The following is a 17,635-nucleotide window of genomic DNA, read 5'->3' on the forward strand; positions in this document are numbered from 1 at the left end:
CGGCCAACATTTCTTATATTATTAAGAGTATGCTTACAACAGTTATACAACATTAGCAAACCCAAGAGATAACCAGAGGAGAATTTTTTATTCTAGCCTCTTTTGCTAGTACATCTGCAGATGCATTACAATTTCTACCAACATATCTAAACTGATGGAGGCTATTACTCGAAGCAAGTATGTCCTCTAAATATCCTTGTACTTCCACTATATCTTCCAAGGGACAGTCTTGTTTTTGAGCTTTTTCCAAATAGATATATATAACCTTTGAGTCTCCACGAAATATTACTGGTTGGTAGTCAAGACGCTTGATATGGAGGAGGCTTCCCTAAGTGCAAGAGCTTCAGTCTCAAGAGCAGACCTTGTGGGTGGAATTGATGAAGATCCTTTTAGAATTGCATTTGCCTTGGTAATTATACAGAGTCCATCCGATTCCAGCATTACTTTCATTGTTAAGCCATGATCCATCTGTATAACAGTAAAATGATGAGGATTGGCTTAAGTCTACACAATTAGCTGAAACATGACTCTTTTCTTTCCCCTTGGTTGCATCTACTTGAAGCCTTAAATCATTATTAGCCTTCCTCCATAATCTGTAATCAGTAAGAGCTTTATTTATAATATCTGGGATTGCCCATCTTTTGTTATTTATAAATAAGATCATTACGAGCTTTCCAAATTCTCCAGCCAATGAACGTTAAAGCATATGTTCGACCGTTTTGTTCAAAACTAATCACGGAGAACTCTCCACTAAATAGAAAGATACTGACGTAATTTTACTATACATCATTGTAAAAGAAAAAGACTAGTATGATCTTTAATATCATAATGGCTACTATATACTCTTGCAAATTTGAGTTTATTTGCAATGAAAACTTATATACTCTTGCAAATTTGAATTTTATTTTTGATCTCATCTTCTGATGAATACGTACACAACTTAGCATCTACCTGATCTAAAATTAGTCAACCATTAATTTCGCTTACTTATAACTACAATGTCATTTCAAGGTACAGATGATTAATTGATCTAAGCTCAAGTTTTGTTAATTTTCTGCCAACTAAGATGAATTTGACTGTTCACTAATTTTTTTAGGTGAATATTGATTTAAGCTATTGATTAATATTTAAGATAGTTTTTATGAGAATATAAATTAATTTTAATGGTTAATGTGTTGAGATGGTATTGACTTTTGATATTAACTAGGATTTAACCCGCGGTACACCGCTGGACAATATTTTTAATTTTAAAATTTTAAAATTTATATTGTATTTATTTGTTATTTTAGTATTGTTTTATTAATATTAAAAATATAAAATTTTACAGGTATATGATATAAGTATTCAAAGTATAGGATTTTTTGTAGTGTTTTCAAGGTTTTAACCCGTGTGGTATATGTATAGTCTAGTAATATATTATCTCCTGGTACACATCTAAAAGTGTTTAAAAAAAACAATTCCACTTAACTCCCTATATGGGATTAATGCCAACCCGTCTCACCAAAATCAAAATAAGTTTTTGCGTAAAAAAAATAATCAAAATAAGTTTTTTTTTATCAAGTTTAATTATGTTAATTGTTTTACCAAATTAGCATATTTTTATAGTTTATAATTTTTTTCATGTCAATATATATAGTTTATGATAATTAATAGAACTTTAATTATTTTGGTACTTTCTCAAAAAATAAAAAAATAAATCAAATTATATGGGGGTTTTCAACATTTTTAATGTGACATTTTATAATTGGATTTTCGGTTTAGGAAATTTATTAATGTTAATATAATTATGGAGATTGTAAACTTTTGTTATGGAAAATCTGTTGTATATCATTTAAATTTAAGAGATTCTAGCATCCATAAAAATAGTTTTGGAGATTTAATGGGTTAAAACTTTAATGGGTAGAGTTGTTTTTAGAAAAATCGGAATGTATAGATGTTGTTAAGATTTTATGGCAATAAATGTAACAAATTTTGGTCAATTTAATAAAGTTTAGTATTTGAGTTTTTCTGCAATGTTATTTATGGAATTGTTTTAGAGGTTAATATTGTAAAAAAAATTAAATAAGTAAAACTTAAAGGGCATAAACCAAAATGTACTTCAAAAATATTAATATAGATGATATTTTTTTTTCATTCGAATTATCTGAAGGTAATTAATTTATTTTTATTGATACCAAAATCATCATTTTCATGCTATAGTGATAGAGATTGCTTCATTTGATTTGAACACAAACTACTACCCAATAAAAAAAAACCATTTATTAGTGAAATGAATTCTAACAATAACCAGTTTAACACTCAAAATTCTACTAATTACTCTTTTAACTACTCAAATCCTAAATAATTTAAACCAAATTTAACCACCTGAATAATTTAAACCAAATCTAACCAGAATATTCCAAAAAGTAAAATAAGGTGACCAGTTCATCTTCATAAACGACAAATTAGATTTCAAACTTTCAACTTTTTTTTTTTTGTCAAATATTTCAAACTTTCAACTAATAATACAAAACCTTGAAAGAAACATTTGAATCTTGGGGACTACTCCAATATTTTGTGTCCTTACAAGTCTTTAGTTATTCTTGGTGATCAAGTCTATTCACATCAATATAAACTCACTTATCTTCTCTTCACTTTTTCATATCTTTATCTCTCTCCCAAACATTTATTTGTACACATCTCATAACATTTATACATATACTTCTCTATGAAATCTAATTTCTGTTCACATATTCCTCTTATTGGCTGTGTCATGGACGTTCTTTTTCAACTATTTACATCAGATTCTAGTGATACATGTAAAGAAGTTGTTGATACTGGAAACCTTGAAGCTCAAAAAAACTTCAGACAACTACAGTGTATTAAGCTCGGTTAATTACTCTCTAACATATCTAATTATGTAAATTATCTTAAGTTTTTTTTGGGTGTAATTCTAAGTATCAAATAGCATCTATCTATTTTGCGCTGTAGGTTGTAACCATATATCTATGTGACTGGTTTATTTACAAGTATTTTTTGTTTCTTGAATTCAAAGACGCTTATATGAAAATAGAGTTCTTCTTTGTAATGCACTCTATAAGATTAAGAACAATGAAACCCCAAAATGACTCTTTGTGGTAATGATCAGAAAAATGGAAGACTCGATCATTATGTTTAATCAGTAGTATTACTGATCAAATACAATTTCTGTCCATTACTTATCATATCAATATCCGTGATACGACCTTCGTCTTCTGATAATATAACAAATGAGGCTTCATCGGATAGCCCGAGCTCTTGCACAGCGGTTACTACAAGTTTATGGAGATCACTCGGGATCCAAAGCATGACTCCATGCTTTCTACTAGGCTCTTCTTTCGCCTCGCGTGGGTGGAAAGGAAACACCGTGCATTTCCGTCTTTCAATTCTCTCCTCTGTTTTCCAAAACAAATAAAAATCAATGATTAATTTCAAGATCCATCTTTTGAGTTGTATAGTGTATTTGAGTTTGAATACGTTGTGGTTCTTGAGAGCTTGACGACTCAGCGGTTACATTCCCATCTTCGAGTAACTTGATCAGTTTCTTGTTACCGCACATCCGGGCTTCATCAAGCGGAGAGTTTCCCCACCTTCAAGATTTACGAAGTATGTTAAGTTTAACTAATTTTAAAACGATTTGAAATGAGTCATCTTGTATGAATGTTACCGGTCTTTAGAGCTAATGCTAGCTCCCGCTTCAACTAGCATCTTAGCCATCAAGTATAACCCTTCAGAAGCAGCGACATGAAGTGGTGTTCTGTGATCATAATCTTCAGTGTTTGGGTTCATACCACTTAAGAGCAGTCTCTTGAGAAAATCAGAGTCGCCTTTCGAAACTGTCGTGCAAAGGAAGTTTCCGGAATCTTGTATATCAAAAGAGGCTCCTTCTTTGACAAGTAAACCAATCACTCCGTCTTGTCCTGCTTTTACAGCCTCGAACAATGCCGTGTTCCCGAACTTATCTGTATATATATATGTGACCATAACGTAAACATAAGACAATGTAAAAATTTTATCAGTTGATCGGATAAAGATTTTCATTTACCTTTTAGGTTGATATCAACACCTTCTTGAATAAGAAACGATGTAATGTCTTCATAGCCTCTACATGCTGCAAGATGCTGCACATGAAGAAGGAACTTACAGGTTAAAAGAAAGAATCTTTCGTACCATCGAAGAAAGATTGAAAGACAAGCAAAAAAAAAAAAAACGTACAAGTGGTGATCTTCCATCGTAATCTGTTTTGTTAGGATCGGCTCCAGATCGGATTAAGCTCTTAAGCTGGTAGAAATCTCCTTGGAAAGCTACACTGTTTAGTTTCAATGCAAGATCTGCTTCTTGTTTCCCAATGTGAATCACAATGTCAGATTCTAGCATCTTTATCCTCTCGTTTGAATCATTCTCCTGCCAAAACCAAGATTGAGTTGCAAGATTTCTAGCTAAACCGAGTTCAACAAACCATAAGTAAGAGATAGAAAAAGAGTTACCTCCACAAGATTGTTCAAGATTTTGCGTCCATCGTGAAAATAAATATCGAGGATGTTTGAGAATGACTGTTTGTCGAGGCGTAAAATATGACATAGCTCACAAACCCTTACAGTAAAAGGTTGAGAGATGTTGCAAATGATGGAGATATCTCCAAAAGATGCGTGAGGCCCAAGAAACGTCACACTCTGTTCAGATCCATCTGGTTTTGTAACAAGAGCCTCCTATAAAAATCCACCAAAACAGTCATAAAGTTAGACACAGAAAAGAAGCAAAGATATATACACAAACACAATGAGGTTTTCACGTACCAATAAGCCTTCACAGACGAAATACAAATGATCAACAACGTTTCCTTGCTCTGTTATTACTTCTCCTGGAAGAAAATACTCTTCATGTAGCCTTATAACTATCTGATTAATAAACTCCGTGGAGCATCCGTTGAAAAGGGGGACCTTTTTGATGTAAGGCAGGTACAATCGTTGCGCAATCTACAAAAACAATTGTTATGACATGCTTTTTACACAATCATACAAAACATAAATTTAAGTAGCTCAGTTAATTAGTGTATTAGTAGGAGCCATGCTTGCCAAAGACTGTGTACCTTGGCGCGGATAGCGGCTGGGATGTCCTGAAGCATCACAGTGTCGGTGTAGTAACTGTCGTACTGCAATCTCACGTGACCGGTAATTTGGCTACGAAGGTCTCTCCCAAGTTTTTTGCGGTTCATGAAACTTATAAGGTCATTCATTTTATCTCTGAATCTCTCTGTGTTTGATCCTTTAACAATCAAGGCAGTGATGTTACCAATAAGGTACGCACCGAGAACCATATCGAATGAAACATATATCATAACGAATATCATTTCCCGCAGATTCACCGCGTGTATGTCTCCATAACCTGAAGTCAAAAACAAGAAACCAAAAAACAACCATCAGTCTCTTTGTAATAACTAATCAAATGATCATTAAAATCATATTGGTTTTTATACCGACAGTAGCCATAGTGACAATGGCGAAGTACAGAGCCGTGGTATAACGTTTCCACAGATCGATTTCTCGGAAATTCTCGTAGCTATAGTCTCCTAGCTTTAGGCTACCGATCCAAGTGTAACCTTCGTTTTCTGGAGGAAGAGTGGTGGCCAAGTAATAGAAGATGCAAGCAGCAGTGTGAGTACAGTAAACTTCAACGAACAAGAGCTTTAAGATTCTGGTGAAGAGATAGTTGATTCTTGTGTCTTTCTCAAGCCTTTGGAAAAACTCAACTACTCTGCGCACCCGAAACAGCCTTATCCACAACATGTACCTCACTAACTCGTGTTTTCCTGATGCCTACAAAAAAGGTTAGGGTGGGCGTATAAACCAACCAAACTGAATCCGAACCAAAATTTTTATTTGGTTTTGAGTTTCTATAAAGGGAGAAACCTAATCGGACTAACCTAAACTGAATCAAGAACTGGAGCAATCGAGCCACACCAATTTTCAAAAAATTTATAATAAACTAGTTTATTTTATATTATTCAATAAACGTCAGAAACAACAACGGATTGAACTTGGACCGCTTGACTTCCAACAACTTGATAAAATTGGAAACTAAAAATAAACTAAACCGCATACCGGAATGCCCATTTCTACAAAAAAAATGTTTGAAAGACATTTGACTTTCTTGAAGATCTAAGTAAATGCTAGAAAGCAACTGATGTACCTTATAGATAAGATCCCAAGGGAAGCAACTGATGAAATCCATAAGAAAATGAGACTTTAGGTACCTGAGAAACATGATGCCGAAAGATATATTTCCTCCATTAATAGCTATATAAGTAGAAATGGTTAAAGGCTTGTAAGGGTCTAAACCGTATATAAAACTGACCGGAGAGCAATACGTGTTGGTTTGTAGACAGTCCGGTAGGTCTGGGTATCGCGGTAAGCAACAAAAAACTGAAGAACAATATCGACCAAGAACGCAATCTGACCAACGATATCAAGTATAAAGAGTCTCTCTGGCAGACCGCGGAAGAAACCAAACTCCATGGGAGTGAACAAAGAGGAGTATATTGCCCACACCAATATAAACGTTTCCCATGCCTTGTACGACCTGCTCAAATTTTTCCCACTTTCATTAATTCAAGTCTAACCAAAGATTCTTGAAAATGTAAAGGTTATTGGCTTATACTTCTTTTTTTTTTTTGGATAATTAATTAGACTATGGCTTATAACTTGGATCTATCAAATTTGTAATGTAGATTAACGTAATCGTTGAAGGGAGACAACTGAAAATAATTGTTAAATCTAAGCAACAACGTTTAAAAAATTTAAATTTTGTTAAGAACTTACTTAAGAATAAGATCGACGTAACTGGACAAAGTTGAATATACATTTTTACTAATAGTTTTGACATAGTATTTGCTATTTAATAATTTTGTTATTTATGCCTCTGGTTACGGCAGCTTTAGCGGAACTAATTAATAATCTGATCTATACGATGATTCGGACACAACACATGATTACTAATACAACCCTTACCTCTTCTCAATATAAAAAAATTGGTGGAGTGTAACAGCATTTCCTCTAGTGATCAAGTTGCTTAACTTAGGATTTCTATGTCAAGAAAAATCGAAACTTAAATCAATTTTTGAAACATAACTTTTATTTTGGTCGGCACCTATTTTATATTTACAAGTTCAAAATTTCAATTGGTCGACCGCATATAAAACAAATCCTTAGATATACTTGAGGTGAAAAGCAAAAGAGGACAAAAAGATAAGAATATGATGAGGAGGTGTCCTCAAGAAAATATTAATGTTTTTAAAATAAGCAGCATATCGACAACAAAATCACCTTATAAGCATCTATAAATCTGACTTTCGTTAAATGTGCTAAAGATTATTCTATATATATATCCTAAATATTCTTTATAGCTGGGTTTTCTAAAAATTATTTTTAAAAATGGATTAAAAAATAAACAGAAACGAAACAGTAATTAGTGTCGAAGAATATTTTGAAGTGAATTGAGTTTTAATTAATAATTCATTATAATATAAATATATATTATTTTTGTCAGTATTAAATCGAGAAAACTTAATCTATAGTCAATCTTTATCATGCGGGGTAACATAACTTAATAGAATCAAACTGCGGTAAGATAAATAATCTTTACCGTTTCTATATTATTGAAAATTTTATGTTATCAATTAGATTTATGGTAAATCAATTTTTTATGTATAAATTTTATTTAATGAAAAATCAAATTTTATAGATTAATAAAATAATTATTGAGTAGAAGTGTTTATTCGGAATTTTTATCTCGAGTTCAAAAGAAATAAAAAATGGAGATATTTTAATAATTTTAAGAAAAGTATTTCTACGTTTTATTTTCCCAATAAAAAGGAAATGTTTCAAGTGGCATGATGAAGAGAGAAAGAGAGAGAGTTTACCTATTTTTGGGATGAATGATGTATTTGTAATCATTATGACCATCGGTTTCAATCTTGCGATGCTCTGATGAATCAAGCCACCGAAACGTCTCGGCTAAGCTCAGTTTACTACCTCTTCTTGATGATGATATGTCTTCGTTTGATTCCTCTTCTTCTTCATGATCTATAATCTCTTGCCGTCGCTTTAAACGCACCATTTCTTTCCAAGAATCAAATCCAATCTATATATAGCTCCAACGATCTCTCCGACACATAAGAAATCTCAAAAAGAAAACGAAAAACAAATCACGAATCTGAAATCAGAAACGTAGATCCAATTCTCATTCTTTGTTTTTTTCTTGGGCTTGATAGTAAATCTTGAAAGACTGAGGGGAAGATCACGAGAGCTGTTTCCTTTTTGTTTCGTCCTTCTTCTTCAGTTCTTCTTTCTCGTGATGATGTTTGTTTTTGTTGATAAAATGTGTTTTTTTTTTTTTTTTTGTCTCTGTTTTTATGAGTTTAAGTGTATAACGTAAGGTTTTTGTCTAGAAGAATCGAATTTATATAGGACATCAGAACATGTCGACTACATATATCATTTGTTTTTTTTTTTTTTTAATAATAATAATAAGCTGTCTAGTCCTTAAATCTTATTCCAAGAATAATATTCCACCTGGTAATCTAAGTCATTCCAGTGAAATTGATAATCATATTTACCAGGAGTTTTCGAGACATATCTATTTAAAGCAAATCTGAATTAAACCGATTTTGTGATTTAAAGTAGACACTACTCTTTTATAAAAATTATTTTTGTAAACTGATTTAGTAAATAAGTTATAAAACTTATAAACATTTATGGGTCGTCTACTTTAAACATTGTTATAATACTTTTATAAACATTTATGGGTCGTCTACTTTAAACATTTATGTTGTAAATCGAAACAGTTTATAAGATCAAAGAGAAGGAAAAAAACATATTTTTGATAAAACATATGTGAATATATGAACAGGTGTCCCATTTTAAATAAAGAAATAAATAAGATATCGACAAGAAAAATACCTAATTTGCATCTAATATTGACTTTCGCAAAAATGTGATACAGATTGTTCATCTTCATTCTAATTCTAATTATTATTGTTTTCTAAGAAATCCTTAATCTTATAAGATTAAGTATATATATATATATATATATATATATATATATATATATATATATATATATATATATATATATATACAGACATAGATGATCATTACCATTTTGTCCAAAAAAAAAGATGATCACTACCAAATATAATCGACAAGCAAATATTATGAAGTGGAATGGTGAATACGAGTGTTTTGATTTTGTTTTAATTACGTAATTTTATTACATAATTGTTTTAAAAAAATCAATTAAAGTGTTTTTACATTTATGTTGACTGGTGTCTTTAAAAAGAGTTTTAATATATTTATGGTTGATTGGTTTCTATTTTTTAATTATTATTAGAAGTATTATATTGATAGCCAATACGGAAATGTTACAAATCATAGGATGAAATACTTTTTTTTTGTTTTGTTCAAATCATAGGAGAAAAGACAAGCGTAAAATTATAGAGACACGATGATCTTTCCACAACGTACAGCTAGAAGAGAAAATGATTTTTTGGATACATTGCTTAAACCAGAAACATTTTATTTCGAGACTGTTCTAACTCACAGCATACCAAAAAATGATAATAGACTTCAAGTCTTTACCATAAATGACCATTACAAAAAATAAAACTTGGTCTTCTCTTTATAAGAAACATCTTTCTCTACGAGTGTTTTGTAAATGGTCTTCCGAATTGAGGCATGCATATGTGATTTTGATAATGGTAGTTCAGTTTTATTTTATTTTACATGCATACAATAAAGAAGCTCATGTTTGTTTTGTTGGCAAATAAAACATTTTTTTCATATTATACACACATTTTGAGTTCAGAATCATAATAAATTATTAAATTAATTTAGAAGCTACAAAATGATACAAAGAGAAATAAATAATCTTATTTGTAATAATTCTAAATAAAAATTTAGACGCTAAATTAAAAGTTGTATATTTTTTTTTAAAGAAGAAATATTTTTTATATGTATATCATTATATAAATATTTTGTTTACACTTTATGGTAAATACTATGTCTTGCCTCTTTTACTATTTAGAACCGTTTAGATTTTTTTTATAGAAACATTATATGTAAATTGCATTATCTGCACTTAATCTACATAATCCATCTGATCTGTTTGATATACAAATTACTATATTAAAGCTTATGTAAGCTTGTAATTAGAACTATCAAATTAAATTATTCTCATCATGTCTGCCTGTTATGTAAGAGATATAATATAAAACCTTGTCATTTTGTTTTTTTTTGGGTTGTCTATTCCAAAACTCAGATTAAGAACAATATCACTGATAATGATACTTACACGTAAGTCGTAAACCTAAAACAAATGGGGAAAATAAACTAATGCTTACACGTAAACCTTAATCGAGGCAGCGTTGGTATTGTTAATCCCTTTCTTCTTTTATTTAAATAGACGACGTTGAGATGTTTAAAATAGTCATCATTTAGAACCATTTATAAGTTGTCTTTGTCTGAATTATAATGTTTGATTGGTATAACATTGACGTAAAATTCTTTAGGGCTAATAAATCCTAATGGTTGATTAGAGGTTTACTAGTTACTACTTATATAAAAAGTAAACGGCTGTAATGCAATTATATATGAATTATTAGCATCTTAACTAGCCAGTTTTGCATACGACAAAAATCTTAAAATTTCATAAAACTAATGATAGCAAAAAATAAATATCGTATTGGCTTTATTTTTAACAGATTCGTTTCAGGGCATGTGCTCAAGGTGCAATACCACAAGTCCACAAGGTCTTTTTTTACAACAATAATCTTTAGATAAAAAAGTTGTAAATTTAAAAAGTTCTACAAAAAAGTTCTTTTTCCGGCCAATAAAGTTTTTTTTTTTGAATTTCTATCATAATTTTTTTTTTTTAAAGATTTGAACATAAAGTCCAACATAATTTTGAGATAGTCGGACTTGACTTTAAAATAAAAATATTGAAAATAGCGGATTTGATCATCTATACTATTAAATGAGGAGTACACTTAGGGATAAACAAAAAACAAAAAACATGATATATATCCATATTGCCAAACACACCTAATTACATGCATAATAAAAAAACGAAAATTAAACAATATCTTGATCTATACTATCTCATCGGTATCATATTTAGTGTTAAAAAATCAATCTTAAATGTAATCAGTTAATTTAAGAATATATTCAAATAAATTTAAAAATTCAATAATATATTCCTTATGTTGTAATCCCAAATCTTGGTGGATATTAACTAATATGGACAAATCATAATTACATCAATCATCCTAATAATTAGCACTTTACATAACTACTCGACAATTACAAGATTAATTTTAATTTGATTTTATTTAGGAAAAATCATCAATAAATATGATTTCAGATTCACAAACTAACCAAAAATTAAAATTACAATTACAAAATTTGTAAATTCAAGATCCCATATATTTATTACTTCGTAAACTACTAAATCAAAACCGTAGACAATTAATATCTTACATAAGTATATATCATAAAAGTTAAATGAAATAGTTTAATAGTTTGTAAAATAGCTATAAACCCATTCTAAGAAGACCAAACAAGAAGAAAAGAGAAGGATATTAATCCTATGATCCTATCACACATATGCTTGGTCGGTTCTGTCACTGGCGGCGGCCGACGAAGCTGCTCTCAATCAACGATCAGATTTGTGTTCGTCATCGCGTCGGATCACGTCCAACTTAACTTTTCGTTGCACTCTTTAATTCTTAACGCTTTTACACTTTAATCCCTGTATTTAACAATCCTTTATATATCAAACGTTAATCTAACTTCATGTTCAGTTCACAATTAAAAAAAAAAAATGTTACACTCACTTTGATGCTAAAATGGGTAAACCCATCCTAACTAATGACAATTAGTATCTTACATAAGTATATATCAAGTAAAATCTCATAACAAACTTATGAAATAGTTTAGTTTGTAACTTGATTTGTGAAATAGTTTAATAGTTTGTAATATATATGAAATAGTTTAATTTCTATAAAGGTCTGGACATTCGGATAACATGTTTGGATTTAGGTATTACCTGATCGGGTTTGGATAAACGAGTTTAGAAAAATAAAATCCATTGTGTTTTTTGATATATGGATTTGGTTTAGTTCGGCTACGCGAATTTTTTTTAATAAAATTAATAAAATTTGCTAAATTTTGACTTATTTAACAAATAATTTTAGATATTTTGATTATTTTTGATATTTAGGTATAAAACTAATAGAAATACTCAAAATTATAATTAAAGGTTTGGGTAATTGAATTATATTAATGCTAAATATCATAAATAATTTTTAGTATTTATATATTCGGATTATGGTGAGTACCCGAACGGATACCGGGTATTATTCGATCCTAACCCGAGCCCATGGATATTAGAAAATAGAACGCAATAGGGTTTTATAGGTAAACCCGTATCCAACCTGAACCCGATTTTCGGATCGGGTTCCAGGTTGGATATTTGGATATGGTTTTTATGCCCAAGCCTATTATATATTATACAATCTTAGAATAATTTCTAAATTCTATTTTTTTTATTAAAATATCTGTTCCATAGGTTTTGTAAAATCAAATAAGATGAATGGGACACACTTCTCTTATGGATTTCGCGGGATGGGTTGGGTTTTCTACTGGTAAAAAATAGCAAAACCATTACAAGGCGAGATAGATTTGTCCAGCTACACAATTTAAGTCATTCAATTTGTTAAGTTTCAATTATTTTTTTTTGTGGACTTTTTTGGTTTGATAGTTTATGGGACGAGACGGGACAGGTTTTTTGTTAGTTCTGGTCTGGGACAGGTTTTCTATTAGTTTCGGTCCGGAAAGGGTTTTCTGTTAGTTCTAGTCGGGGACGGGTTTTTGGTTAGTTCCGGTTTGGGTTGAGACGGTTTGATAGTCCACAGGAAGGAAAGAGACGGGTTTAAATTTAAAACATATCACCTTTCTCTTACTATTATTTAATTTGCCACTAATAATAATAAAAACAATCAGATCATTTTATTCTCTATACCGAATTAGAAACAAATCGACGTGTTTGGATTTTGAATTTCAATAATATTAATATTCATAAAAATATGCTTACAACATAATCTACCACGTACATAATATATTGGAAACTTGATCGCAAACTTAATTTTTGAAATAACCCCGCATGTATGTGTGGGTCCGAACCTAGTAAGAGATTAAGAGCAAGTAAATAAGTTTTTTTCACAAAAAGGGTTGTAAAATCCGTTTCAATCTTTTTTTTATCGATTTTCTACTATTATTGCATACTTTACATGTTTGTATTGTTTCTATGTAAACTATGTTTTAAAGTAAATAAATAAAAGATGTTAGAAAAAAGAAAAAAGAAAAAAATCCAAATAGCTTAATCTTGGTTTAATGTAAGCCCAATTAGAATATCCAAAATCAAAGCCCATAAAGCCCAAAACACACTCATTCGTGTCTCTTCCTCGCTCACAAATGCTTCAGGAGTTCTCACAACAAGATCGAGAAATACACACATAGACGAAAGAAGAAGAAGAAGAAGAAGAAGAAGAACAAGTAGAGGACGATACAGATCCACAACGCCATGGGTTTAGGCATCTTAGCTTCTCGAACTATTCGACCAGCTTCTCGTCTTCTTCAATCCCAAAGCTCCAATATCTTCCTCCGCACCATCGTATCCAAACCAGAGCTCCAATCTCCTGAATCCGCCGCTGTCTCTGAGCCTGAGCCGCCGACACAGATTCTCCCTCCTAGGAACCCAATAGGTGGAGCACGCGTCCATTTCTCGAACCCCGAGGATGCGATCGAGGTCTTTGTTGATGGTTACGCGGTCAAAGTCCCAAAAGGATTCACCGTTCTTCAGGCTTGTGAGGTCGCCGGAGTTGATATCCCGAGGTTTTGTTATCATTCTCGTTTGTCGATTGCTGGAAATTGCAGGATGTGTCTTGTTGAGGTCGAGAAATCTCCCAAGCCTGTGGCGTCGTGTGCCATGCCCGCTCTTCCCGGTTTGTTCATTAAAGCTTTTGATTTCTGATTCGTGGGAATTTATTTTCATGCTGATGATTTGATTTGATCGTTGATTGGTTGAAGAAATTGGGATTTTGTGTTATTGTTTCATTTCTATTCCAATTTTGTTGGGTTTTGTTTGATGCTAATGAAATTTGCGTGAGATTCCCTTCTTGGGTAATGTTTTGTGTTCTGTAAAATGGTAGACTACTAAGATTATTCTTGCTAACAGGGATGAAGATTAAGACTGATACACCAATAGCAAAGAAGGCGAGGGAGGGAGTGATGGAATTCTTGTTGATGAATCATCCTCTGGATTGCCCTATATGTGACCAGGGAGGAGAGTGTGATCTTCAGGATCAGTCTATGGCTTTTGGATCTGACAGAGGCCGTTTCACTGAGATGAAAAGATCTGTTGTTGATAAAAACCTTGGTCCTCTTGTGAAGACTGTTATGACTCGGTGTATCCAGTGTACAAGGTTACTTAAATAGTTTGCTTAAACTCTGATATTTTAGTTACTGTGATACATTATGCTATCCTATTGATTAGGTTATGTTTCTATAATGTCTTTGTAGGTGTGTACGGTTTGCTTCAGAAGTTGCTGGGGTTCAGGATCTTGGCATGCTAGGTCGTGGTAGTGGAGAAGAAATTGGTACTTATGTTGAAAAGCTTATGACCAGTGAACTCTCTGGAAACGTTATAGACATCTGCCCCGTGGGAGCCTTGACCTCAAAGCCCTTTGCCTTTAAAGCCAGAAACTGGGAGTTGAAAGCAACAGAGACCATTGATGTTAGTGATGCCGTTGGGTCCAACATCCGTGTTGATAGTAGAGGACCAGAAGTGATGCGTATCATTCCACGTCTTAATGAGGTATGTCATTGCTTTTTTTTGTTCAAAATCGTTATACTGTATAAGTATTTTGCTGGATGTTGTACTTATGAATTTTTTTATTCAGGATATTAATGAAGAATGGATATCTGACAAAACCCGATTCTGTTATGACGGCCTAAAAAGGCAAAGGCTTAGCGACCCTATGATCCGAGATTCCGATGGAAGATTCAAGGCAGTGAGCTGGCGTGATGCCCTGGCTGTTGTGGGTGATGTCATTCATCAGGTGAAGCCAGATGAGATTGTTGGAGTAGCAGGCCAGCTATCTGATGCAGAATCCATGATGGTATTGAAGGACTTTGTTAATAGAATGGGTTCAGACAATGTCTGGTGTGAAGGAACAGCTGTTGGTGTTGATGCTGATCTTAGGTACAGTTATTTGATGAACACTAGCATCAGTGGACTTGAGAACGCCGATCTCTTCCTTCTAGTTGGCACCCAGGTGAGTTTTCCACCCTGTCTCTTTGCAAGGTTACGAGAACTAGATTACATAGACACTTATGCTTTGGATCAATGACACAGAAAACAAAAATTGTGTAACCTAATTTGTGGTGTGACTAAAAATTCAGTGCATATTAATATAAGGAATGCAGAGGAAATTATAAGGGGGAAGCAAGCAAAAATAGGTTTCTAAAACCAGATTAGATGTTAAAATTTTGTTTATGATTTACATTTCTGATGCGGGTCAATGCTACACATGTTCAGGCTGCTAGTTTCTCCTAAGCTAAAATTGCTCTTCAAGATATTAACCTTGTGCAGTTTTATTAGCGGTATATTCACCTGTTTTCTGTCTATATTTACCAGCCAAGGGTTGAAGCTGCAATGGTGAATGCTAGGATCTGCAAGACAGTCCGTGCATCGAATGCCAAGGTTGGATACGTTGGTCCACCTGCAGAGTTCAACTACGACTGCAAACACCTCGGGACTGGGCCTGATACTCTTAAGGAAATTGCTGAGGGACGGCACCCATTCTGTACGGCTCTCAAGAACGCCAAAAACCCTGCAATCATTGTTGGTGCTGGGCTCTTCAACAGAACTGATAAAAATGCCATCCTCTCTTCTGTTGAATCCATTGCACAAGCCAACAATGTCGTCCGACCAGACTGGAACGGTCTCAACTTTCTCCTTCTGTATGCTGCTCAAGCGGCTGCTCTTGATCTCGGTCTCATTCAACAGTCCGCCAAAGCCCTCGAGTCTGCAAAATTCGTCTACTTGATGGGAGCAGACGATGTAGATGTTGACAAGATTCCTAAAGACGCCTTCGTGGTTTATCAAGGCCACCATGGAGACAAAGCGGTTTACCGTGCAAACGTAATCCTCCCTGCATCCGCCTTCACCGAGAAAGAAGGAACCTATGAAAACACAGAAGGATTTACTCAACAGACTGTTCCCGCTGTTCCAACCGTTGGTGATGCAAGAGATGACTGGAAGATTGTCAGAGCATTGTCAGAGATCTCAGGTGTGAAGCTTCCATACAACTCAATTGAAGGTGTTAGATCAAGAATCAAGAACGTCGCACCAAATCTGGTCAACACAGATGAGCGAGAGCCAGCTGCTTTTGGGCCTACATTGAAGCCTGAGTGCAAGGAGACAATGAGCACAACACCGTTCCAACCCGCGGTTGAGAACTTTTACATGACAAACTCGATCACAAGAGCATCAAAGATCATGGCGCAGTGCAGTGCCGTGCTCTTGAAGAAGTGAGAGCTTTTTAACTTGCTATGTTTTCACATTTTTTTCCTCTTTTGCAAAAATAAAGGTACTGATTCTTGGTTTGCTCTCCTCTTTACCGAGACCTTTTGTTTAAGCCGAGTACCACTAAATCTCGGTTTAGCTTGCGCTGAAATCTATAAGCAATTTGCAATAAGCACATTGTTAGATGCGAAACATTGCAGAGTTAATTGGATGCTTTGTGGCATCTTGTATTGTTCTTAGTAGGACTCTTTTTGATTGCATTTGCTTAGATGAATTTCCGGCATGGCGATGAATACATACAATCTCTACCTTATTCACTTGTTCTAATCATTGTGATTGCTACAGACAATGCAAATTCTAGAAGGATTTTGTTGGTTTCTAAAGTGAAGCGATCCCTTGTGAATTAAACCTTTTTGACCAGTTGTGTTACCTGAAATAAGTTCAATTTCAACTTTGTGATTGCATTTACGCATTTTGATATGATTAGAAAAAAAGGAATAGCGTCACCGATTTTTTGGAGACAAAGCTGTGGTTAATAAGTTATAACTCTAATTTGTAAAATTTTAGCTTTGTGATTTATATATTACTCTCAGTCCCAAAATAGTATGCCATGATTGGTGGGTAGACCTGACGAGTTATTTTAGATCATGTTTAAAAATTCCAGATATTTTCTATATTGTCGGAAACAGACTCCATAGTTTTACATCGATTTTTAAAACTTCGTTCTAGTATCTTTTTGGACAACTATTTTGTATATTTTCTTATTATGTCATTTTCTCTTTTCCAACCAAGTCATTTGGTTTATACTATACTGAATCATTACATAATTTTCAGAAAACACCTTACAGATGAGTACCTTTTGTACAATCTCCTTTTTATTTTCTACAAATGTTGATAACTAAATCTATTAAAGTAATCCTATTCAAACCTCTAAAGTAAATTTATGTTCAAGAACGCGAATCGATTAAGAGATTGG

General features: G+C 32.9%; 2 protein-coding genes across 3 annotated transcripts; one reads left to right on the top strand and one right to left on the bottom strand.

Moving 5' to 3' along the window:
• Positions 1-3,043: 3,043 nt before the first annotated feature.
• LOC104732640 (potassium channel GORK) lies at positions 3,044-8,598 on the bottom strand. Of its 2 annotated transcripts, XM_010452206.2 has the most exons (12): positions 7,937-8,598; positions 6,373-6,597; positions 6,208-6,271; positions 5,495-5,834; positions 5,108-5,403; positions 4,815-4,994; positions 4,506-4,727; positions 4,234-4,422; positions 4,064-4,139; positions 3,686-3,980; positions 3,496-3,608; positions 3,044-3,413 (listed from the first exon to the last, which is right to left on the bottom strand). In XM_010452206.2, the coding sequence occupies exons 1-12, from the start codon at positions 8,131-8,133 to the stop codon at positions 3,154-3,156; spliced, it is 2,457 nt and encodes an 818-aa protein (XP_010450508.2). In that variant the 5' UTR covers positions 8,134-8,598; the 3' UTR covers positions 3,044-3,153. The 2 variants fall into 2 exon arrangements, with proteins under 2 accessions (XP_010450508.2, XP_087334741.1); XM_087478615.1 differs by lacking the exons at positions 3,044-3,413; positions 3,496-3,608 and having other exon boundaries at positions 3,682-3,980; positions 7,937-8,481.
• Positions 8,599-13,492: 4,894 nt separating this feature from the next.
• Positions 13,493-16,972, top strand: LOC104732641 (NADH dehydrogenase [ubiquinone] iron-sulfur protein 1, mitochondrial). The gene is made up of 5 exons (XM_010452208.3): positions 13,493-14,074; positions 14,308-14,554; positions 14,652-14,946; positions 15,032-15,406; positions 15,769-16,972. Exons 1-5 carry the CDS (start codon positions 13,654-13,656, stop codon positions 16,666-16,668), a joined length of 2,238 nt encoding a protein of 745 aa, XP_010450510.2. The 5' UTR covers positions 13,493-13,653; the 3' UTR covers positions 16,669-16,972.
• Positions 16,973-17,635: the final 663 nt, after the last annotated feature.

This window comes from Camelina sativa, chromosome 12, assembly GCF_030686135.1.
Source record: "Camelina sativa cultivar CO46 ecotype springtype chromosome 12, ASM3068613v1".
NCBI lineage: Eukaryota > Viridiplantae > Streptophyta > Magnoliopsida > Brassicales > Brassicaceae > Camelina > Camelina sativa.

Excerpts from the sequence above, each read along its gene's own strand:
- LOC104732640 (XM_010452206.2), bottom strand. The coding sequence starts at position 8,133 with ATGGTGCGTTTAAAGCGACGGCAAGAGATTATAGATCATGAAGAAGAA. Across the intron at positions 4,728-4,814 it reads TCGTCTGTGAAGGCTTATTG|GAGGCTCTTGTTACAAAACC; the intron begins GTACGTGAAAAC and ends GGATTTTTATAG. Across the intron at positions 4,140-4,233 it reads ACGATGGAAGATCACCACTT|CATCTTGCAGCATGTAGAGG; the intron begins GTACGTTTTTTT and ends CTTCATGTGCAG.
- LOC104732641 (XM_010452208.3), top strand. The coding sequence starts at position 13,654 with ATGGGTTTAGGCATCTTAGCTTCTCGAACTATTCGACCAGCTTCTCGT. Across the intron at positions 14,075-14,307 it reads TGCCATGCCCGCTCTTCCCG|GGATGAAGATTAAGACTGAT; the intron begins GTTTGTTCATTA and ends TCTTGCTAACAG. Across the intron at positions 14,947-15,031 it reads TCATTCCACGTCTTAATGAG|GATATTAATGAAGAATGGAT; the intron begins GTATGTCATTGC and ends TTTTTTATTCAG.